The sequence below is a fragment of the Gopherus flavomarginatus genome, chromosome 5, assembly GCF_025201925.1.
Source record: "Gopherus flavomarginatus isolate rGopFla2 chromosome 5, rGopFla2.mat.asm, whole genome shotgun sequence".
NCBI classification, from domain to species: domain Eukaryota; kingdom Metazoa; phylum Chordata; order Testudines; family Testudinidae; genus Gopherus; species Gopherus flavomarginatus.
This window is the reverse complement of record NC_066621.1, coordinates 94999117-95024124: the sequence shown is the minus strand read 5'-3', so window position 1 is coordinate 95024124 and position 25008 is coordinate 94999117. Positions and strand designations below refer to the sequence as shown.

Below are 25008 nucleotides of genomic sequence, written 5' to 3'. Positions count from 1 at the left end.
GGAACACTATCAAAATTTAGATACTGTAAACTGTGCTGCCTCTTGCATATGCTGGAGAGGATGTGGCTTGCCTTGCCCATTACTGGGTGGGTTTTTATATTGGCAAGTATTGGACCAGAGTTTATAAAGCAATTAAGTTAATTGTAGACTGTAGTGTCCTGATGGTTTTGAAACTGGTATTTCCAAAGCACTTGCCAATAGCCTTAATAAAGAAACTAAAATTGGAAATAAACATCTTGTTGTTGATAGGCAGATTAGTGATTGTATAACACTGGGAAGGAGCCCTTCACCACATCAGACTGGGAAAACACACAGGAAGAATTGCTGAGTTAGAAAAACTCAGGACTTGTCCACACAGGAACTTAGTATGCAGCAACCCAGGGTGTGCACTAAAAGTTCCTCAGTACATTTTGATGTACTGCTGTGTAAAGCACCAGTTGGTCAAAGCACACTATAGAACTTCTAGTGTGAGGTAGCAGGGCTCACATGGCAACTTAGTGCTCTAGCCTGCAACACACTGTAGATTATAGTGCATGGCAAACTGAGGTAACTGACCATGTAGACAAACCACAAGAGTTTCCCGGGGAGGGTTGAGCGTGTAGGAATGCATTAATTGCCTTGTTTTCCTTTCCATCCTGACTCTATCCTTACTGTATTCTGCTCAAGCAAACTTCTTCCATTTGATCATGGCGGAAAAGCAATCTCTTGCAGATTGAGACCCAGGTTAAGGTGGGGAAGAGATTTCATGGTGCTATGTGTTCATTGCTCTATTAGAAATGGAGCTGGTCAGCCTGCATGAGGAGGATGAAATATCTATATAGCACTACAAAAGCTTGTATGGTGCTTTCCAGAAATAAAGTCACTGTTCACGTCCCAAAGATCTTACAATGAACAACAGACGAAGAACAAATGAAGGAACAGGGGAAGTACCAACAAACAACGTATGAAATGTTTTGAATGAGTGAACACATTTTTACACTGGAGAACAAGGCAGGGCAAAGGAGGAGAAATGGATAGCACTGAAGTGGAGGTCAGAAAATTGAAAGAAATGTGTTTTTTTTAAAGGAAAGATTTGAAGGTTGAAGGCCTGATTCTCTGTTCTGCCCTGTCCCCCTTTACACTTCTCGAGTGGCATTAAGGGAGCAGAAACCGGCATAAGGGGGTTGCCTGGCTTGAGCAGACCTGCTAGAATATCTCTGTGCTGGTACCTCTACAAGCCAAGTGTGTGTTGGGGGTGTGGAGTGGGGCATGCTGGGGATGTGACTGGAGCATGTTGTTCTCAGGCTATTTACAGACAGCAAACAGACTGTCAGGCCACTGAAATTGCAGTAAGTGTGTAAGTGAGAGATCAGTGCCTTTGCAATGAAAGGCGGTTATATAGTTGTATTCATTCTGGACAAATCTCTTCTAGTATTATCTCTCTTAGATAAGTTATTGCTGTCCTCTGGGTTTCCCAATGTACTTTTGTCTTCTTTCTGCTGATCTTTTGGACTGTAACCTACTTAAAGGAAGGGGCTGTCCCTCTATTTTTAAATGTTTGTAAACTGTTGAAACGTCACAAATAAAAAGTAATAACAAAAGTGAGGCAAGTTTTGTTTCAAAATAAAGTAGACCCATCTTGAAATTAGTCTAAAAAAATTCAAACAGTTATTCCCATCTTATTTTTTCACTTGTTAAGGGCTGACAACATGTTTGGCACTACACAAGATACATAATATAAAAAATCTCTTCCCTGCAGAACTTATGATCTGTCGTAGGATCAAAATTTAAGACAATACTGTGGAGAGTGGAGAGCCAAAGATAATGGTCTCTGAATGAGAACTTATACACTGTGTTTATGCTAAGCACAAGTATTTGTCCCATAAAAAAATCAGATTTATGTAGGAATGCTGATTGGACCTTATATAGTGTTGCATAAAAGGCTCTAACAACAATTAATAAAAGCTAATGTAAAATTGAAGATTAAAAAAAATCCCTAACAAAATGAGGTAACTCTCAATAATAAGTAAGTGTTTCTGTTATTTAAAAATAGAGAGCTTTATTTAAAAATGAATAACTGATTGTCTATAGGGACAAATGACACTTGGTGGAATTGAAGTACATCACCAGTTGCCAGGCAACTACTGTAAACAGCTTGGGGGTGGGCCTTTGAGATCCAAAGAAACTGAGATTTAGCATGCAAGATATAGCTGATTGTGGCTGTTTGTACAAGACCAAGACTGTAGGAGCCATTCTGTAAGGTAAATACAAAGTCTTTCCTGCCTTTCTAGGTGGTGATTTTTGTTTTTTGCTAGCTTCAGTAGAGTTCATATATGATATTAGTGGAATCGTACAGCATATGAGTCAAACAGCAAGTGCTGACTGATAGGAAAAATAAATCAGATGGGGTATGGGATCAGGGAATTGGTTATGCATTGAGTGTTTCATCTCAATGTTTCTGGTTCAAATCCCGCTGAGAGTAGTAGTGAACAAAAGTTGTTGTTACCACTGGGTGGATGAAGTCAACTGTATGAAATGAATTTGGAGGCCAGAGATCCTATTGGACAACTGTCTGTTACAAAGCCACCTTTCTAAATGGAAGTATAGGCAGAAAGGCTAACGGAGTGGGGAACTTAGTGGTCCCTTCTGGTTTGGGTGAGGCATCCTGATGGGGTGGGAAAGCTTCCATGACTCCCACATGTTCTGTGGACAAAGGGAGCCCTTCATTTTCCAAGGCTATCAATCCAGCAACTTTTGCAAGCAGGAACAACTCCCTATAAAAGGTCTAAAAAAGTCAAAAGATATGTCTGTGGGACTCTTACAGCATGGAAGAGCAGTGTTGATTGAGGGGTGGGGCAGGAGGAAGGGCAATAAAATATGGTAGGACTGAATGAATAATGTAGATGGAACTTGTCTTTTTTACTCCTAGATGGGTGCTCCTCTCTGTCAGGGCAGGATGATGTGGGAGTAGTATGAATTTCATCTGCCTGTGCTCTGCCTGTGATGTGGAATGGCTGTATCAGAGAGTAAAGAGAACAAGTTAATGGGAAAGAGTGGATCTTTGCATATTTTCTTTTTCTCTCGCTTATTCTTTGTTCCATTCTCCGTTCCTTTTCTCCTTTGTCCTTCCTTTATCATTCACAGAAGTGTAGGCTCCAGTTCAACAAAGCACTTAAGCACATGTTTAAGATCCTTTTCAGTGGAGTTTAAGCAGGTATTTAATTGCTTTGCTGAACCTGGCTAAGGAGTTAATTGTACCAGCTCTATCAGCACTGTTGCTGACCTGCTGTCCTGTTCCCATGCCAAATCAGCTTCACACCAGCTGGTGCTAGGAAAGTGTGTCTTCTAGAAATGCAAACTCAATGCATCTTTAGTATTAAAAGATGCTTCAACTGGCAATAGGGGAAGTTGCTATGGTGGAGCTCCCCTTTCCTGCATGATGGAATGGGATAAACTGGGGTGGCCTTCTTCTTTGTAACATTCATTATTTTGATGGACTCCAGCAATGCCTTGGAGAACTATGAGATGCTGATGTATTAACATAGCTCTTCAAACTGATCTTTATGTTTTAAAGTGTTTTGTCAGCAGCAGCACTGAGGCGTTTCACCATTGCTGGCAGGATGAAAATATCAGCCTTTTATAACAGCAATAATCCATTCCCTCTTGATGCTGAACTGAGGGTCACAGTCTCTGAGGACAGTGATGACCCAGCTGGGCGCTTGGTGTTGCACAGCGGGTCTACTGTGAGCTCTCAGACTACAAAGGCCTCCATGCCCTTGCAAGACTTTTGCCTTTCCAAGCAGCACTATAGGCTCTACCAGAAAAAATACTTCTTGAATATAGCCACAGATCTGAAGTTCTCCAAAGAAGTTGTGAAGCACAGAGGACTACAAAGCCTGCCCTATAAAGAGTGTGATTTCAAGGATCTCTACAGTACTTCTGACATCATCCAAAAGCCAAAAAGGAAAGAACCCATGGCTAAGAAAGTAGGGCAACAACCATTCAAGCTTTGCCCTCTGAAGCAACCACCTTGCCATATGAAATTGGATTTTTCCCCACCTAAGGACACCAGGATTAAAGTCACTATGGAAAAGAGACTGCCGAGCGCCAAACTGGATAGCTCACTCAGAGAGTCATCTCTGCCACCTATTACTCCTTCTCTTCCTTGTGAGTCTCCTGCCTCACAGACATTCCTAACAGAATCCTATGAAATATTATCATCCTCCATGACCAGAAGACAGGCAAAGAGAGTACCCACAGATAACATCCAAGAATCAAAGAGCGAGGCCCTGGGATGGGAGCAAATGCTATTGGAGAAGCTGAATAGGTCCACAGCTCAGTGGATTGTGAATCAGCAGACTGCCTGGGGTGGTTGGATTCAGAATGTTCATGGCTTCAAGAAACAAAAGTTTGACTGGAACAGAATCAGGGATGAACTCTCTTCTGAAAGCGAGTTGAGACTGTTGGATTCAATTCAAGCAGAAGAAGATGCTATGGAAGTCAGTCCCCAGAGCCATGTGGAGAAGAAACCAGAGACACTGCTTCCAGTTTATTACAGGTAAGAAGGACTCATTCAACAGGTGTAATAGTGCAGTACATGCAATTCCCTCTTTTGGCTTAGAACTGAGTGGCAAACACATTCCCAATTCTGTAGAAAAATGTCAACGTTTTGGAAGATGCTTTGAAAATCCAAAACCAAGAAATTCTTTGAGGAACTGGGAGTGCATTTTGTTTTGTTTCAGAAACACTGAAACAGGAATGTATTCGTGTTTCCAAAACACAATATGTTCTCCAAGGCTCTCAGGGCTTCCCAGCTCCTCAGATGCCTGCCTGGTGGGCTGTCCAGGAGCCAGGAAGTCCTGAAAGCCCTGGGATTTCTGTCTGTCTGGCAGCCATCAGCCAGGCTGCTGCAGAGCAGGAACCCTAAAAGGCCAGGCTGCCCTGCTGTCATCCAGTTAGCCTGCCCAGGAACCAGGGAGGCAGGCTAGCTGGGAGGAAACAAGCAGGTTTCTGTGAAAGTTTAATCAAAATTGACACATTCCCACAAAATGTTTTGATTTCAATAAATCAGCATTTTTTGACCGAAAAATGCTCCATTGGAAAATTCCCAGCTAGCTCAACTTAGGCTTTTCAAGGTGAGCTAATACCCACATCTTTCATTGTCAGGCTAACATTACCCTTCCCTTTCTCCCATCTCCTTATCTTATTATTTATATTGCCATAGCTCCTAGAAGCCCCAGTCATGCACCAGGACCCCGTTGTGCTAGGCACTGCACAAACACAGAACATAAAGACAAGCCCTGTCCCAAAGAGCTTATAATTTAAATATAAAACAAGAGACAACAGATATAGACAGGTGTAGGGGGGAGGAGGGAGACTGTGAGGAATCAATAAGACAGTATTGGCCAGCATGATAGGCAGTAGTCTCAGCACACCAACAGCCTAACTGGGGATAAGTTTTTTTGTATGCATCGTGGCAAAGGAAAGTTTTGAGGAGGGTCTTGACAGATGTCAATGAGAGAATTTTGCAGATATTTATGGGGAGCTTCTCCCAGATTTGAGGGGCAGCATGGGAAAAAGCATGAAAGTGTTTATTTGAAAATTTAATCAGTGGGCAATGGAGGCTGGCTTCACAGGCCAATCAGAAGCATGCCTCAACAGCTCAATAGCAAATAAGAGATGATAGAAAGGGTGGGATTGACTGTGCTTTGAAAGTGAAGACAAGTAGCTTATGTTTGATTCAGTAGAGAAGGGGGAGCCAGTGTAGGGATGCAAAGAGAGGGGTGACGTGGTCAAAGTGACAGGCTAGGAAAATGATCTTTGCAGCAACATTCTGAATGGATATGAGCAGGAGAAGTTTTCATTTGTCCAGGCCAGAGAAGAGCATGTTGCAGTAACTGAGATGCAAGACTTCTCATTTAATAGTGACTGCCAGCATAGTATTTTTCCTTATGTTGGGAGATGGAGGGGTAAAACATGGCTTCTTCTGATGCCATTATAGATCCTCAGTCAAGGAATGGGGTCCCACATGAATCATATAACCTGGTTATTGCTCTGACACATATAGTTCTAGCAGGTTTGGGTGGCTTACTGAGGACCAGGTCTGTTACAGATGCTCAGCTAGCCTCCCCTGAGAGGTGCTTTCAGCCTGGCTGGCAGTTCCATACAGAGGTACTCTGCAGAGGGAAATGGGTTCACTGATTCTACTCAGATGATGGTAAAGTGCTGTGATGGCAGATAGTCAGTGGAGTGACGCAGATGATCTTGAAGTTGCTCCAGGGAACAGAAATGTTTAAAGCGATACTCGTAGTCTTTGCGACAGGTTGGCCTTTCATCTAGTGTAGTGATAGTGCACACTCACAAGAAGCCATCCTGACCAGCAGTTTATGGTCATTTTCCGCCCCAACATGCATAGGTATCCTGATAAGGATTTAATTTAAAATCTGTCTTAAAGAGATCTCTTCGTTCCCCCCAGAGTGGCTAGCATGGCCTTACATCTGTGTATTTGATATGATGCCTATCACCTATCTGAGCATCTCTCAAAATTGTGAAGTGCACACAGAAGATAAATGTATCCCCATCTCTCCTCCCAAGACATAAGGGAATTTTTTTTTCTTTGTGAGAAGGCAAGGAAGTGAGTGCTGAATGAAGCAAAGAGGAGTGAGCTGTGGCAAAAATAAAGCATTTGTGTAATGAAGCAGCATATCAAGATGAAATAGGTAATGACTAAGGTAATGTAAGCATTCCTGGAATGCCAAGTTGAGAGCTATTTGAATATTTTTAGAACAGCAGACAATGGATATTAAATGCAATTTTTGATAAATACAGCAAAAGGGCACTCCTGCCCATACTGTCCCCTTTCCCCCTAATTGCTCCCTCTATAAGCCAGTGCTAGGCTAACAGCATGTTTCTTTTCTGTCAGGGTACCTGCTTACTGCCCGAGGGTGCTTTGGACAGATGACCCAGTTGGTACCAACAGTACAGCTCATATAATAGGAAAGAAGTGTCTTAGACCAGCGTCTTCTTTGAAGAACCGGGAACGACTGAACTCCCGTGTTGGGAAATACTCCTACTCCACTAAGAATGCCTTTGAGCAGGAGCTCTACTTTGGTAATGTGAACCAAAACTCCTACCAATTCCTATGCATGGTTTTATGTGGTGCATGGATGATCTGGCCAGGCCCGAGTACACAGGAAGCAACCTGGAACCAGGAGGATTAGTGACTTTGAATCAAGTGTTATGAACTAAAAAATATGGGCAACTGTTGTAAAAGCTGTAGGAGTTTCTTGATTTAACCATATTAACACTTTTAATCCCAAAGGACTAGTGTCTCATAATGAAGTGCACTCTATGTGGGCCACAGCTTGAGCCCATCTGGAAAACTTGTTAGCATAGAATGCGACAGCCTGCTTGCTTGCTGCTGCACGCAGAGAGCTCTCTGCACCATCAGGGGTCCTTGACTCTGGAACTCACTCGCTTCATTGGTCCTACAGATGACTTTTTTAGGATACACTGAAAGGTCTGTCTATTTTTCTGGGCTTTTGGGGATGGGAAAAGGTGGAGGACAGAAAGTATTAAGAATCGGGATAATCTTATTATATTCCTTAATATTCTATCATTTGGCAATTGAGGCAGATTTGAATGGACAAGTTGTTTGTTTGGATGTTTGTTGTTCCTTGTGTGTATTTTAAATAATCGAACAAGTGCCTAGAGCTTGAGGTAGGAAGTTGTTAGAGGGGCACCATCAATTTAACCAGACTTCTGTCCAAAATCTCCCTATTATGGTTACAAGTAATACTGAAGATCACTATAACAAAAAGAGATTGAAGAAAATGTTTTCTCTCTTCAATTTGTTCATGGTGTGTATTTGGCAGCATTTTGTGAATAGTACGATGCAGTGTTTCCTATGGATGTTTAGTTAGTTTCCCCTGCAGCTTGTGTGGGTCTTTCACACAGCAACAGTGGGGAGAAAAGCATTTTAAAGAAACAAGAAAAATGTGATTGTAAAGCTAAAGGATTTGGTGAGGGCAGGGCACTGGGGCAGTCCCTGAAACTATTTTTAACTTGTTTTTTGGGGTTGATAGAGAGTCTTCCATTAAATAATTTTGCCAAGTTCATGCTGGTATTGCTAACATATGAGCCCTTGCTCTTATCTGTTTAGACCCTGTGAAGTTGTGATCTGCCCCATCATCCACAGGATAAGAGAATTCAGTGGAAAAAGAGCTTCAACCATATTTAAAGGAGACAAAATAGTGGGTAGATAGTCTACTAATTGTGTGTTGCTGGAGAGAGATCTAGCTTCAGGAATGCCCCTGGTCAATTGACCTCTGGACTGGCTTTGTTGCAAAGCTGATATGCTGGTCAAAGTTGTAAAATTCATTGCTGAAATGGACCCAACAGCTCCAAAGCCACAGCTACATTGTAACTGATTCCTACAACTCTCCCTAGGCTATATTGTGAGGGTCCTCCCAGCAGCAACAATAGCTGTTCCAGAGCATTCTCAGAAGTACTGGGAGAAATAATGGATTTATCCCTCTCTTGATATGTGTTTCTGATCTACAAAGCCTGACAGTGTATATAGACAGTGAAGCTCTCCGATTTAGTTATTTGTGCCTGTGTACATTTAGGGACAGTCAAGATTGTCCATCAGGTAGCTGAGAGGGGAAAGGATCACTTCATCCTGGAGAATCACGATCAGTACTACAAACACCTCCAGCAGCACTTTCCGAGACCTCCAGAGCACTGGAGTTTCAAGCCACAGAAAGGGGCAGGTAAGAGACCTGTGCCAGCCTGGGGGACACTGAATAGAGAACTGCTTCTTAACAAGTAGACCATGACTCTCAAAGGAGATAGTTTAGGGGAAATCACTCCTGTTTCTTGTCTCTGGCTTTCCATTGAAGTAGACTTGCATGGTTACTTGCAACTGAGTCCTCCTAAGCAGTACCATGTAAAGCAATGTGGTGACTTTTGTGGTATAGCCTTTGAAGTGCCAAATGAGCTAGTGCCAAGGATTCTAGGGTACATTTGAGCAGTATTAGTTGAGAGAAGCTGAATGTGAGATCAAGATATGAAAGAGGATGAGTACCAGGGGCGGCTCCACGGGGGGTGGTCTGCCAGTGCCGCGAGGGCAGCAGGCAGGCTTGCCTGTGGAGGGTCCACTGGTCCCGCGGCTTCAGTGGGCAAACCGCAGGCAAACCGACGAAGGCAGCCTCCCTGCCATGCTTGGGGCGGCAAAATCCCTAGAGCCACCCCTGATGAGTACTCATGCTGTAGGTTAGACTTCTCAATTCCATTTGATTTTTTGAGGAACCTCCACAGGTCAAATATAGATTCCTGAGGTGACAGTCTTTTGTGCGGAGAATTTGGCTTTCTGTAGCCAGAGTCTGTTGAAGTGGAGGGTTCCTTTCAGCAAGAGTTTTTTACTCATCCACTCTTTTACAGCAAGACCCCTGTCCCTGTATCAAGTCCTGTAATAATATATTATCGTGTAATTGAAAATTGTATGCAGACCCACAAAGGAGCAGTATTAAGGTTACACAGACATTTCCTAACTTTTGAGTGCTTAAGTTTGCAACCTTAATAATTTTCTTTTAATGTAATAATAAAAAGCATGGAGGAGGAACCCACAATAAATTATATTATGTGCAACTGTAATGAGCCCTCACAAGAGTCATCAGCAGACTTTGGACCTTAGGACCTTTAGATTCACAGCACAGATCTCTATAATTGAAGCTAAAGGAATAACTCCTTAGCTAGAAGCAGCAGTAGACTGTTATCCTCCATGAAATAGCCAGTTGAGGAGGATATTTAAGCACCTGAAAGAATGGGTTATATATGCAGGAGTAGCTCCCTGTTACAGCCAGCATACCCAAATACATAGATCTGGCAGATTCTTTCAGAGAGGCAGTGCGACTAAGTGGATGTGACTTGGATCTGAATATTAGAGACCTGAGTTCCGTTCCTTCCCTGCTCTGTGACCTTTTGCAATCTTTCACATTTCCTCCATAAAATGAAAAGGCACTGATACAGACTTCTCTCTTACAGTAGAGGTATGATGCCATACTCAATAAAAATTGAAGTTTGAAAAATTAACATCAGTCAGCAGAAGAGGTGGATCTAGAACTTATGGTTTTCTGGACAGTTCACTGAATCCTCTCCTGTGCCAAAGAATATTTCAAGGGGGACAAGTAGTAAGAAGAGAAGAAGGAGGGTTAGGGTTTTTTTTCTGTCTTATTTGGAGGGAGATAGTGTTTTGAGACTCCTCCAGAATGATGCAGGAGGCTCATTGGAGCCTGGAAGCACGTGTAGTGCAATTGGAATGTTCATAAAATTAAGGACAAGTCTTGAACAAGTTCTACTAAACATATGCAACTGGCAATTTTCAGGGGCTTGTAACTTGGCCAAATATGGACAAGCTTTCATGGGGCAGAGGAAACACCTCTCTAATCACAAGTGTCCCTTGCACTGCTTTGACCTGTGCTGTACCTGTTCTATGAGTATATAGAGGGTTCAGTCTTCCGAGCTATTGAACAAATTCACCTTTTTTTTCTTAGAAAAATGCCTTATCTACGTTTTTGGAAAACACACTGTTTGAGATATAACTCTTCATTCTACTTAAGGGGGCAGCTTCCAAGTCTTCATCCATCCTTAAATCCCCTGTGTTAAAGTATCCAGTGTCCTGCCTTTATATCTCTTCATCCACTTAGATTTTTGTCTCATCACCCTACAGATTTACTGAAGTAAACACAAGATTTCTCTCTTTCTCCTCATCTCCCCTATTCTGTAAGGGATTTTTTTGTTTTTAAAATATTTAATGTCAGTGAGGCTAGTGAGAGAAGGCTAGGTACAAAAAGTGGATCGTACAATTTGATTCAAAAGCACTGAGGTTTGTGGTCTTTCTTAGCTGATTATTTTAGGCAAGGGATAAAGTGGGCTAGTGCTAATCTGTTTCTAATAATGTTGTCTGAGCAGCTCGGAGGCCTGTGAGGGGAGCCTTCCATTGGATTGCTCTGCCTACCCTTGCTGATGACTTTGCACAAAAGGGCCAGGAGTCATCTCCTGCAAAGGCCAGGAGAGGGAGAAATGAGCACAAGAAACCTAAAGAAGTCCTGCCTCAGCATGTACATATCCTCAGAACTATGCTGGAGCAGTGGAAGAACGCCTGGAAGCTGAGTGAGTAGATGTGCTTATTGAAATTCCAGTCTTTCTAGTGTATAGTGGCTGAAGGTAGCCATTAGTCTGCTTGGTGGGTCACACAAGAGTAACTGGCAGTGTCTGATCACCTTTCTTAAACTCTTTCCTATTCATAGGTCTTTTAACAATAAATAATATCTTTGATTCCAAGAGGTCATGTAATCCAGTCCCCGCAGTGTAGGATTGTTCTCTCCTGTATATTCTCCAATGCTTTGTCCAGTTCAAAATGAACAGAGATGAGGCTTCCACCAATTCCCTTGGGAGACTTTTTCACAGTTGGTAGATCTGTTAAAGATTCCAGTTCTTTGTTATCAGAACACATTTTATTCTGTCTCCTTCCTTTCTGTTGCTCAGCTCCCCGGTGGCAGAATGCAACTATTGAAGGCTTAATGAGGGCCCTTACAGATATACATGAAGTCATTCGGGTCACAGCTCTAATAACCTGTGCCACTGCAGTGTTGGAGCGACCCAGACTAGACAGTGACAGTCAGGAGTCAGGTGAGAGAAGCTTAATTTGACATTATTGACTTACACTATTAATGTGAGGAATCAGATTGTTGTTATGAAATATAGTTTATGAATGAAAACAAGGGGAATGGCCTGACCCTTGAAGTTACTGAATATTATTGGAAGCTGTGTTATATGACATCACTGGCAGACAATAAGAATGCTCCATTTGGGCCTAGTCTTTTAAAGCCATTTCATAAATGACATGTTTTAAGTGCCCTAAATTCAAAGGGCTTGATTATTCTTATTTTCAAATATATGTAAATTCTGAACAAGTCCCCTCGGCTCCAGATGTGATATCTTGCATATATTGAAATAAGAGAGGCGCCATGGTCTCATGGTTAATGCACATGGGTGGGAGTGAGGAGATACGATTGGCCTCCCCAGGTTTGCCACAGACTTCTTGATGTGTCCTTGGGCAAGTTACATGCCCTCTCTTTGCCTGTGTGTCTATCTGTAAAATGGGGATGATCAACTTTGCTCCCATTCCGTGGGTTGTGAAGCTTAATTCATTATTGGTGTGAAATGCTTTCAAATCCTCGGGGGAGAGATGGGGGAGTGTTTGAGAAAGGCAGAGTATTGTTACTGCAGTATATTTGTAAATCGAACATTTAGTCAAACATTCCATATGGCAAATGTATAGAAAATCTGTTGCTGTTTCTGTATGGGTAATAGAGGGAGAGAAAGAGAAGCTGCTGTCTTATTCAGAGCTCATTATTTTCTGAGTTGTAGGACTACGTGGCATTGGAAAGGCCCCAGTTATTCAGGATGTGCCTGTGGAACTACAGCCATTGCTTAGAAAGACTCTGAGGGATGAGAATGCCCATGTGAGAATGGCGGCTGCCGTGTGCCACTACACCATAGGGATGTGTAATGATGAGGCACAAATGATCATGAAGGAAGCACTGGTACATGGTAGGTGGTTTTACTGCTACTTCCCTCTGTTGTTTACTTTTCTCCTGCACCTTCATCAACTTAAAAATCCCTGCTTTGCAGCTACACACTTCAGTCTGAGAAGGCCAGATGCAGCTCCCTGTGGAACCAGCCAGAGCCATTCAGTTTTTTAGCAGAGTGGGTTACCGGAAAGTGAGGGAAGGGGGCCTGTCCCAGTTTGGAATGCACTGCCTCTGAACATTACATGCCCTGCCAGCCCTCAGGAGCCTGGTACTGGAATTGATAACCTTTGTAAGATAGTGTAATGTGCTAAACCACCAGTGCTTCCATGCACCCATTTCATGTCATTCTGATTCAAGACAAAAGAGAGGTGATCTGGTTGATCCTTGAAAGACATTCAGTTCCTCCTGGGCTGGGGCTTCGCAGCTGTTCCGCTGTGCACAGCAATACTACATTACATTTTAGGCAGGAAGTGAAGAATACTGTGTCCGGCTGATACCCTGCAGAGATACTTTGGAAAGAAGTTTGTGGCCCCAACTACTAATTGCAGATATTTTGGATGACTTTCCTATGAAGAGAAACAGGTGTCTGGTATTTGTTAGTTTTGCTCTAGGAAAAGAGGAATCTCCTTTTAAATTAGTTATCTCAGGAGTCTGGGTGCATCACACACATCACATTTCAAAGGTGATATTGTGGTTAATGCTCTATCATTTCTAAGAGGCTTAGTTGAAGCAGTGGCACTCGCTTGGTGCCATTTTCTGGACTAATGTTTTATTAATAATTCTGTTGACTCAAGCATGAGTCACAGTTTGGAGCGTTGAGGGTGTTTCAGTTGGGAGTAGAAATTGATGATGGATTCTGGTGGTGTTTTTTTTTTTAATCTTGTTATTTACTAGTAATGTACAAAGTCCTGCTTCTCCAAACACATGAGGAACCACAGGCACCGGCTTCCTCCGGGCCTCAAGGGTGCTCAGCCCCCAACTTTGCCTCAGGCCCTGCCCCCACTCCATCCCACCTCTTCCTGGCCTCACTCTGGCCCAGGTCCCTTTTCCCACCCAGTTCTGCCCCCTCCCCCAAGCATGTCCCCTCCCCGCTCCTCCTAGAGTCATACATTGTGCTTGTCCTTGAGGTCTCTCTGTCTCTCCCAGTTTGTCTTGCTTCAGTTCATCTTGAGTCTCAATCTGGTGTGCATGTGCGCGCATACACACACAATTTCACCAATCAAAGCCTAGTCCTGGCATTTTAAGACCCTTGGGTTACATGACTCAGCTTCTCCTTAGTGTTCCATGTGCCTGTGTTTTGGATGCTACTGCTATTGTTTCAGTTACCAGGTTACAATGGCTTCTTTACATTTATTCTGAATGGAAGGCGGCAGCAATGCCTGACCCATAACAAGGTTTAGCCCAATCCATAGCAGCTCTTTGCATTTGTCTAGTATCTTTAATCATAAGATCTCCCAATGCTTTACAAACATTAATGAACTACAGGCTACAATACCCCTCTGAGGTTGGTAAGTATCAGTCCCATTTTATTTAAGAGTAAACAGAGGCAAATAACTTAATCATCGAGTACAAGGGCCCAGAACAAGTTACTGGCAGAGTCAGCAATAGAAATGGGAAATCCTGGCTACCAATTTCCTAGTGCAGTCATTAAACACTCCTTCCTGGTGCTGAGCAGAGCAGTTAGGCATCTCCCCCGCTAAACATTAATGTTGCTTACCCCCTGACATTGATGGAAAACTTATTGTATGGGCCTAACATGTAGACCTACTACTGGATTTATCATATGCAACAGTATTTAGCAACAAGGATTCATTTAAGGTTGGTCCTGGTTAATCTTAGGTATCATGACATCACTTCTAGAAGGCTAGACTTACACTGTGTGGCATAACTCCCTCCTTCCCTCCCTTTTACTGTGAGTTTTCACATCAGAAACAGGGTCACAAAGGATCCCATACAATTCCCTCACACCACAACTTCTTGTAACCTCAGTAACACTTCCTGCCACCTAATAAGAGGCCTCATTTTACTGTACCTCATGGGCATATCTCCGTTGGGAGCACATCAGAGTTGCTTAGTCAGCCTCATGGGGTCACTGTTGAGTGGCATAAGATATTTCCGCCCTCATCACGACTTACTTGCCAACTCTGCAGGACCTGGGTGGTGAGAGCCTGGGGCTTTGCCCAAACTTGGGGTATTGTACAACGCAGTATGGGACATTAGTGCTGAAGGGAGCGGCGGGTTTGAACTCTCAGTGCTTTGAGATGTACTAAAGAAAGTGCTATGGGAAGAGCATTGACATCATATATCCTGCACAGTACAGTAACTTCCTCTCTCTTTCCCCTTGTTGGTAGGTAATTCTGCAGACAGCTGGGCAGCAGCACAGTGCCTGGCATTGGAGGGCACTGCCACTTTCCCTGTAGTAAAAAAGATCCTTTCCCAGATGTTTGATAAGAACGACGGCACCACAGAGGAGCAAGCATGTCTTCTATTAACTCAACTTAGCGAACGCTCGGTAGGTGCCATTGCTGGGGAGGAGAGAAGGACCACAGAAAGAGAGGAAGGATCTGTGTGGCTGGGATCAGCCTTGCCTTCTGGCTCTGTCTCTCTGGGTGAAATTCACCCCATGCAGAGGTCTAGCACAACTTAACACCTTATCCTGAACCTCTGCACAGGGGTGACTTTCACACTTTACAAGAAATGATTGGGCAGAGTCTGTTTTGCTATGGTTTATTTTTTACTTTATTCAAAGCTCTATCTCAGGTCTTCTCAGGGTATGTCTACACTGCATGCTCCTTTCAGCGGTGTGTAGAATACATACAATCCATGCCCTCCCCAAGCGTGGGTATAAATAGCAGTGTAGAAGGTGAGGCACTGTTTAGGCAAGTAAAGACGTGCCTGAACCCTGTAAGTAAGTTCCCAGGTATGTATCCTACAGGGCTCTCTACTTGCCCAAGCAGTGCCTCCACTGGCTACATGGCTATTTTTAGCAGTGTAGTGTCCTGCTGCCTCCCCACTTCTGGAGTCTTTCTCCACCCAGGGATCCATCAGCGTGACAGCTTTCCCTGCCACAGTGAAAGACTTGGCAGCAGGGAAAGGCTCTGGCCAAGGAGAGGCAGTGGGGAGAGGCTCTGGCAGCTCCTCAGTGCTGAGCCTTTCCTTGCTACCTGCCCGCTGCTGGAGCCTTTCACTGACACGTGTAGCTACATACCGCAGTTTGGATGCAGCCTGCTTTTCACTGCGGCGTGCAGTTACACATACCTTACACACCGCTTCAAGAGGTGTGCAGTGTAGAACATAGCCTCAGTCATTTGAGAGCAGGTGCAACTTGTCTCTTGGTTCTGCATTTAATGTAATTTATTATTGGATAGGAAAATATAGTAAAAAAAATAAAATAAAAGTAAATTAAATTGAAAAAACAATTTTGCTATTTATCCATCTGTCACTCCCCACAGCAAGAGTTTCTGCTGCTTTCATTTCCCAGGCCCTAAAAGGTACAAAGGTTCTTTTCCTTCCCCCAACTGTCTGTGAGCCATGACCATGATGCTTCCTTTATAATAAAAGAGATTCTAGCAGAGTTCTAACCGTCTTTCATCACCCTCACTTTGGTCTTTCTGAAGAAGCCAAAATCCTCTTCTCATTTGTCATGATGGTTTTATTGGGGTTTTTTATAAGGTGGTTTTTCTATACAGTGTATCATAAAACCCTTCCCTCTCTAGCCAACCAAGAGTCAGTTAGTAGTCTTAGGCCTGGTTTACACAACGGGGTTAGGTTGAATTTAGCCGCATTAGGTCGATTTAAAAATGACTGCTCTTAAAATCGACTTCTGTACTCCTCCCCGGTGAGGGGAGTAACGCTAAAATTGACTTTGCTGGGTCAAATTTGGGGTAGTGTGGAGGCAAATAGATGGTATTGACCTCCAGGAGCTATCCCAGAGTGCTCCATTGTGACTGCTCTGGACAGCACTTTGAACTCTTGATGCACTAGCTAGGTACACAGGAAAAGCCCTGGGAACTTTTGAATTTCATTTCCCGTTTGTTCAGCGTGGCGAACTCAGCAGCACAGGTGACCATGCAGTCCCCCCAGAATCGTAGAGCGTGGAATGTTTCTATGCTCCCCGTATCATCTCCGTCCCTGAGGTTATTGCAGATTAGAAGTAAAAAAAACTGCACTCGCGATTACATGTTTTCCGAGCTCATGCAGCCCTTCCGCACTGATAGAGCACAGCTTAGTTACTTTATTTTGAAGGGGGGAGGATGGTTGGCTTACAGGGAATTAAAATCAACAAAGTGGGTGGGTTTGCATCAAGGAGAAACACACACAACTGTCACACTGAAGCCTGGCCAGTCATTAAACTGGTTTTCAAAGCCTCTCTGATGTGCAGCATGCCTTGCTGTGCTCTTCTAATCGCCCTGGTGTCTGGTGCAAAACGATTGTCTGCCGTTGCTTTCACAGAGGGAAGAGTGACTGACGACATGTACCCAACACCACCCGCGACAATGTTTTTGCCCCATCAGGCATTGGGAGCTTAACCCAGAATTCCAGTGGGTGGCGGAGACTGTGGGAACTGTGGGATAGCTACCCACAGTGCACTGTTCTGTAAGTCGATGCTAGCCACAGAAGTAAGGATGCACTCCAACGACTTAATGTGCTTAGTGTGGACATACGCAATCGACTGTATAAAATCGATTTCTAAAAATCGACTTCTTTAAAATTGACCTAATTTCGTAGTGTAGACATACCCTTAGGCAAAGTAGCATAAGGCAACATTTCTATAAAATACTGTGGACAGCCCTTGATCTTTCTGGGTGAGCCTGAGCCCTCTCCACGAGCTCCTCCTTTGTGATCTAGATGCTATGCCAGTTCATACTGTGCTTGTTTTACCCTGCACTGTTTGTAAACAACTTACCTCTCTTCCAGAGCTTAGTTTACTCCCTACTGGCAGCCAAACTGAACAGCTGTCAGTGGAAAGATCGGATTTTGGCTTGCAGAGCGCTCTCTCGTATCCGTGGGTATGTAAGCCAGGTAAGTCTTGCCTCAAGCTTCCTAGACATAAGTGACTTTCAAAGAATGTTATCATATTGCAGCTGTTCAAAGTAGTTCCTCTCCTTCCCACCAACAAAATGTGTCTTCTACTAGCAACCTGGCTAAGCCTTTCCCAAATTGTTCCTTCAAAAGCTGGAGAGGCTGCCTCCTATATCTGTGTAACACTGTCAATTTCTGTAGCAAATGCCTGTCTCCAAAGAGGCCCCAGACACTGGTGTTGCACATCTTGTGCTATGGAGATCAAGAACTCAGCCCTGGTCTACACTATGAGTTTAGGTAGAATTTAGCAGCATTAGGTTGATTTAACTCTGCACCCATCCACATGACCAAGCCTGTTTTGTCGACTTAAAGGGCTCTTAAAATCGATTTCTGTACGTGTCCCCGGTGAGGGAGTTAGCACTAAAATCGACCTCACTGGGTTGAATTTGGGGTAGTGTGGACACAATTCGATGGTATTGGCTTCCGGGAGCTATCCCAGAGTGCTCCATTATGACCACTCTGGACAGCACTCTCAACTCAGATGCACTGGCCAGGTAGACAGGAAAAGCCCCGGGAACTTTTGAATTTCATTTCCTGTTTGGCCAGCATGGCGAGCTGATTAACACAGGTGACCATGCAGAGCTCATCAGCACAGGTGACCATGGAGTCCCAGAATCGCAAAAGAGCTCCAGCATGGACCAAACGGGAGGTACTGGGTCTGATTGCTGTATGGAGAGAAGAATCTGTGGAGGCAGAATTCCATTCCAAAAGATGAAATGCCAATATATTTGCCAAAATCTCCAAGGGCATGATGGACAGAGGCTACAGGGACACACAGCAGTGCCACGTGAAAGTCAAGGAGCTCAGGCAAGCCTACCAAAAAACAAAGGATGCAAACGGTTGCTCTGAGTCAGAGCCTCATACATGCCAGTTCTATGATGAGCTGCATGCAATTCTACCGGGGGCCCCTGCCACTACCCCACCACTGGAGTCTCATGCAATAGGGATGAGGATATTGTGGATGAGGAAGAGGAGGAGGAGGCTGAGGATAGCGCACAGCAAGAAAGCAGAGAATCCCTTCTCCCCGGCAGCCAGGAACTGTTCATCACCCTGGAGCCAATACCCTCCCAACCCTCCCAAGGTGGGCTCCTGGATCACGAAGCCGGAGAAGGCACCTCTGGTGAGTATACCTTTGTAAATATAATACAAGGTTTAAAAACAAGTGTGTTTAATGATAAATTTGCCACGCCAAGCCAGTAGCAACTAGTCTGGAATCAGTGAAGAACAAAACATTGCAGCGAATGGGCCCGGGCATTGGTAGTATTCAGGCAACATCCCCACTGTTAGAAAAGATCCGGCTGCCCCGGTCGCTGCCGAAGAAAATGCCGCCTCCCAAATCCTAACACCCTAGGCGACTGCCTAGGTCGCCTAATAGGTTGCACCGGCCCTGAGAGGAGGCAGGATGCAATGCTGAGGCTAATGGGGGAACAAACTGACATGCTCAGGCGTCTTGTGGAGGAGCTGCAGGAAAGGCAGCAGGAGCACAGCCTGCCGCTGCAGCCCCTGTATAACTGCCTGCCTTCCTCCCCAAGTTCCATATCCTCCTCACCCAGACACCCAAGAATGCGGCGGGGAGGTTATGGGCACCCAGCCACTCCACCCCAGAGGATTGCCCAAGCAACAGAAGGCTGGCCTTCAATAAGTTTTGAACTGTAGTGAGGCCTTGGCGCTCCCTTCTTCCCTCATCCACCACCCCACCCGGTGCTTCCCTCCTCATCCACTCCTCCCAGGCTACCTTGTGAGTTTTCTCCCTATTTGTGTGATGAATTAATAAAGAATGCATGATTTGGAAACAGTAATGACTTTATTGTCTCTGAAACCGGTGATTGAAGGGGGGAGGTCAGTTGGCTTACAGGGAAGTAGAGTCAATCGGGGGGCAGGTTTTCATCAAGGAGGAACAAAGAGAACTGTTACACCGTAGCCTGGCCAGTCATGAAACTGGTTTTCAATGTTTCTCTGATGCGCAGGGCGCCCAGCTGTGCTCTTCTAATCGCCCTGGTGTCTGGCTGCACGTAATCGGCAGCCAGACAATTTGCCTCATCCTCCCACCCCACCATAAACGTCTCCCCCTTGCTCTCACAGATATTGTGGAGCACACAGCAAGCAGTAATAATGATGGGAATACTGGTTTAGCTGAGGTCTAACCGAGTCAGTAAACTGCGCCAGCGTGCTTTTAAAGGTCCAAATGCACATTCTACCACCGTTCTGCACTTGCTCAGCCTATAGTTGAACTGCTCCTTACTGCTGTCCAGGGTGCCTGTGTATGGCTTCATAAGCCATGGCATTAAGGGGTAGGCTGGGTCCCCAAGGATAACTGTAGGCATTTCAACATTCCCAACAGTAATTTTCTGGTCTGGGAAGTAAGTTCCTTCCTACAGTTGTTCAAACAGATCAGAGTTCCTGAAGATGCGAGCATCATGCACCTTTCCTGGCCATCCCACCTTGATGTTAGTGAAACGTCCCTTGTGATCCACCAGTGCTTGCAGCACCATTGAAAAGTACCCCTTGCGGTTTATGTACTGACTGCCAAGGTGATCCAGTCCCAAGATAGGAATATGCGTTCCGTCTATCTCCCCACCACCCATTGCAGCAAAGCATCCACTATGACCTGCACATTTCCCAGAGTCACTACCCGTGACAGCAGCAGCTCAGTGATTGTGTTGGCTACTTGGATCACAGCAGCCTCCGCAGTAGATTTACCAGCTTCAAATTGATTCCCAACTGACTGGTAGCTGTCTAGCATTGCAAGCTTCCACAGGGCTATCATCACTCGTTTCTCAATTGTGAGGGCTGCTCTCATCTTGGTATTCTTGCGTTTCAGGACAGGGGAAGCAAGTCACAAAGTTCCATGAAAGTGCCCTTACACATGCGAAAGTTTTGCAGCCACTGGGAATCATCCCAGACCTGCAACACTATGTGGTTTCACCAGTCTGTGCTTGTTTCCCAGGCCCAGAATCAGTGTTCCATGGCATGAACCTGCCCCATTATCACCATGATGTCCAAATTGCCAAGCCCGTGCTTTGAGAGAAGTCTGTGTCCATGTCCTCATCGCTATCATGATTGCATTCTTGTCGCCTCGTCACCTGCTTATGCAGGTTCTGCACATGCTGCGAGATAATGCATGAGGTGTTTGCAATGCTCACAATAGCAACAGTGAGCCGAGTGGGCTTCATGCTTGCCATGGTATGGCGTCTGCAGGAGAGCAGAGTTTCAGCAGAAGCGGTGGAGGACGACAGTTAGCACTGTGCACATTTCCCAAGGAAGAACACATGTACCCGGGAGCCCATAACAGACAACATGGAGAAATTTGCTATTGAGGCAAGAGCAGCAGAGCAGAGTGTATGATGGTGTATGATGACAGTTAGCAGTCCTACTGCACCGTCTGCTGCCAGCAGCACCCGGGACGCAACAGCAGTGGTGTTGGTGAACTGAACTGAGCTGAGTGGGCTGCGCGCTTGCTGCAGTATGATGTCTGCGCAGAATAAAGGTGCAAAACGATTGTCTGCCATTGCTTTCACAGAGGGAGGGGCGACTAACGACATATACTCTAAACCACCCACAACAATGTTTTTGCCCCATCAGGCATTGGGAGCTTAACCAGAATTCCAATGAGCGGCGGAGACTGCGGGAACTGTGGGATAGCTACCTGCAGTGCACTGCTCTGTAAGTCAGTGCTAGCCATGGTGGTGAGGATGCACTCTGTCGACTTAATGCGCTTAGTGTGGACATACACAACTGACAATATAAAATCAATTTCTAAAAATCAATTTCTATAATAGTGACCTAATTTCATAGTGTAGACATATCCTCAGAGCAGCAAGGTAAGGGCTCAGCTCTGCCTTTAGAACTAAGCCTAGAGAACTAACTTGTTATGTATTTCAACCAATCAGATCAGTTCTGTCTCTGAGGATCTATAACTTAAATTATATGCAAAAACTAGTATTAGCGTCAAGAAATCAAGGACTAGCAAGACAAAAAATTCCAAACTCTAAGAGTTAACATTAGTCCTTAAATCCGCCTCCTCATGCATGTGGACAGTCTCCAGATTTGGGCCATTCCTGTTTCTGGGGCTTCTCACACACAGGTGGCTGTTGTGAGATGTGGGGTTGGGGAGAGGGATCCCCTTCCCCAGTCTCCAGAACAACTTTACAGACATTCTGTGCAGTAGATTCTGACCCTCTCATGCAGATCTGCCAAGGTGGAATGGAAGGACCCATGTAGCCCTTCACTGGGCTTTCCATGCCCCATCCCGTCCTACACATGGCTACACAGTGTGCTGGAATGCAAGGGCTGCCTGCAGGGTAGTTGCGCCTCCAACTTCTTTCTCCCCCGCCCCGCCTTCCCTCCCACACATCCAGTCCTCTCTTGCACAGTAGTGCTACACTACAGCCTGGGAGCCCTCCACACTCATGGAGGAAGGGCTGGATTTGCCTCTAATCAGGAGGGTCCAGTGGATGACCTATCCTGATTAAGCCCCTTCCTGATTATCCAAATACGCACTGATACCTTCTTTTGCAACTCCTGCCAACACCACACACACAAAGGACAGTGTCTATGAAGCTCCAGTTCCTCCTCACTAACCTGGAAGAGGGGATCTCCAAATTGGCCTAGAAAGCCTGAGAAAGGCATGTTAATGGAAATAGCTGAACCCAACTAACTTAATATTTTTTCCTTATCAATATTTTCCCCAGGCCCGTCTTCCTCATTGTGTTTCACTAAAAACACATTGTTGGGAACAGTTGATTCCACAGAAGATTTGGAATGGGTGATATACAAATATGAACATCAAATAAGATTAGATTAAAATAATTCCTTTGTCCAATATATTTGGAAGAAAAAGGAAAGTTTAATTCTTCCTGGTGGTTTGAAGGGGCTGATTCTGGAAGGGGATGAGCACCCTCCACTCCTACTGAAGTCAGTCAAGTGGAGGGTGCTCAGCTGCTCTCAAGAGGTGCCCAATATCTTAATTGGGTCCTAATGGAACTGGCTTGCTGTGACCAGAGTGTATTTTAGATATAGAAGAAATGGACCCTTTTCTTGACCTTCCACAACCGAGGAGTTGTCCTGTAGTGACACCTTCTGGGCAAGTTAAAGATACACATTTCTGACTCTTGTGTACTGACTACTCACAGATTTGTATGGCCTTGATCCTGCTCCCTTTTAAAGTCAGTGGCAAGACTCTCACTGACTTCAGTAGGAGCAGGACTGGGCCTTCTTATTGCCCATGCTCCTAGTACTTTTTTCTCAGCTGCAGGTTACACAGTTCAGTCAGGACACTGCTCTTCCTGACAGGTGCTGCTAAAGGAAGCAGCCCTCTATTTATGTTCCTCTAAATGGAAGGTTTTACATATCAGAGTAGAAAATATCAACTAATTGTGTTTTAATCTAAGCAAAATGGTGGTGATGGGATCTCTTGTTAAAGGATCACCTAGCTAGTGTATTCTGGCAACAAGCCAGCATGTCTGATGCCAAACCAACAATACCCAATATGCTACTGTTATCAAATATGGAGGGAAAACACCTGCTTTGATGCCAAGATATGGATGGTTTTCCACTCAGAAACTGTTGTTGGCATTTTAAAACAAAAACAAAAAAACCTTCAACAGAAGCACTGAAGTAAAAAAACAAAACAAAACAAAAAAACCCAAAAACCAGCAATTGTTTTCCTTGTTTGTTATGAAATAGGCATCATTTCTTGTTATGACTTTCCTCAACACAACTTCACAAAAAATGTTGATGTTTTTTCCTCCAGCTGGGGGACTAATGGCATAAGAAAGGCTTTGCAGTTCTGCGCTGAATGATTGCATTAGCACGAAGGAATAGAGATCTGTGTCTGTACAGCACCTAGCACAATGGGGTCCTAGTCCATGAATAATAACTAGCGTAATACAAATAAATAATTATTCCATACTGAGACGGTACTGCTATTTGTACATCTAACCCTTTTTATTTTTTATGCAATCCATTGACTAGAAGAACTCAGATTTAACTTTATAAACTCATGTTCATTATAACAAGAATAGTGATTAATTCTTCAGTGTTTGGTACATGGTGAATTGTGTTGCTAAAGCAAGTTATAATGGCTTTTCAATAATAGTTTATTTACTTATAGATTTAAACAATGTTCGGCTGGAAAATTTCTGACCAGCTATAGCGAATGTTAAAGGTGTGCACAGTCTGTCTTCAGGCACTTAGTTAATATGCTGTTATGTCTTTTACTCAATGCCTAGGGACTTATGTGATAGGCACAGGTTTCAAAACTGGTAAACAAATAAAATGTGGCCACAGCCCTGTTTCTGCCTGTATAATTGAGAACAAGGCAATCAACTGCTGAGGGTTGTTTTGGGTTTTTTTGAGGGGCGAGGTGGTAGAATTTAACCAGAAGTTTCTAGTCATCAATCAAGTGCTAGAAAATATCCGAATGGCCATACTGCATCAGAACAATGGTCCATGTAACCCAGTATCCTGTCTTCCGACAATGGCCAATGCCAGGTGATTCAGAGGAGATGAACAGAACAGATAATTATCAAGTAATCCATCCCCTGTCACCTTTCCCAGCTTCTGGAAAACAGAGACTAGGGACCCTTCAGAGCATGGTTTTGTATCCCTGTCCATCCTGGCTAATTGCCTCTGATGGACTCTATCCTCCATAAACTTATCTTATTCTTTTTTTAACCCTGTTAGTCTTGGCCTTCACAACATCCTCTGGCAAAGAGTTCCACAGGTTGACTGTGCATTGTGTAAAGAAATATTTCCTTTGTGTTTGTTTTAAACCTGCTGCCTATTCATTTTATTTGGTGACTCCTAGTTCTTGTGTTATCAGAAGGAGTAAATAACACTTCCTTATTTACTTTCTCCACACCAGTCATGGTTTTATAGACCTCTGTCATATCCCTCCTTAGTCGTCTCTTTTCCAAGCTGAAAAGTCTCAGTCTTGTTAATCTCTTCTCATATGGAAGCTGTTCCATACCCCTAATTATTTTTGTTGCCCTTTTCTGTACCTTTTCCAATTCCAATATCTTTTTTGAGATGGGGCGAGTAGCTCTGCACACAGTATTCAAGATGTGGGCGTACCGTGGATTTATATAAAGGCAATATGATATTTTCTATCTTATTATCTATTACTTTCCTAATGTTTCCCAACATATTGGGGTTTTATTTTTGACACAATCATTTTAATGCAAACTTGAGACCTGATCCTGCAAGGTGATGAGTGCCCACTGATGTCAGTAGGAACTGGACATTCACCACCTTGCAAGACTGAGTTCCAAGTGTGGCCCTTGGGTTCTTGGCTTGAGTGAGCCTGGATGGACTCAGTCTTCACCACATACCGTTGGAAGGCAGTGCATTA

The 25008-nt window shown here is 44.2% G+C and overlaps 1 protein-coding gene across 5 annotated transcripts in view; it reads left to right on the top strand.

Moving 5' to 3' along the window:
- HEATR4 (HEAT repeat containing 4) overlaps positions 1-25008 on the top strand; it is a 62454-nt gene that overhangs the window by 8259 nt on the left and 29187 nt on the right. For 3 of the 5 annotated variants that reach the window (XR_007774917.1, XM_050957129.1, XM_050957126.1), the window contains exons 2-9: positions 3554-4537; positions 6902-7089; positions 8607-8750; positions 10951-11151; positions 11527-11670; positions 12412-12594; positions 14927-15087; positions 17493-17597. Coding sequence is in view for 4 of the 5 variants with exons in the window: in XM_050957129.1 (XP_050813086.1) it covers positions 3600-4537; positions 6902-7089; positions 8607-8750; positions 10951-11151; positions 11527-11670; positions 12412-12594; positions 14927-15087; positions 17493-17597 (2064 nt within the window). In the remaining variant the exon portion in view is untranslated. Of the gene's footprint in view, positions 1-2147; positions 2241-3553; positions 4538-6901; positions 7090-8606; positions 8751-10950; positions 11152-11526; positions 11671-12411; positions 12595-14926; positions 15088-17492; positions 17598-25008 lie in introns of those variants that run through there. The other 2 variants (XM_050957128.1, XM_050957130.1) reach the window with 2 other exon arrangements.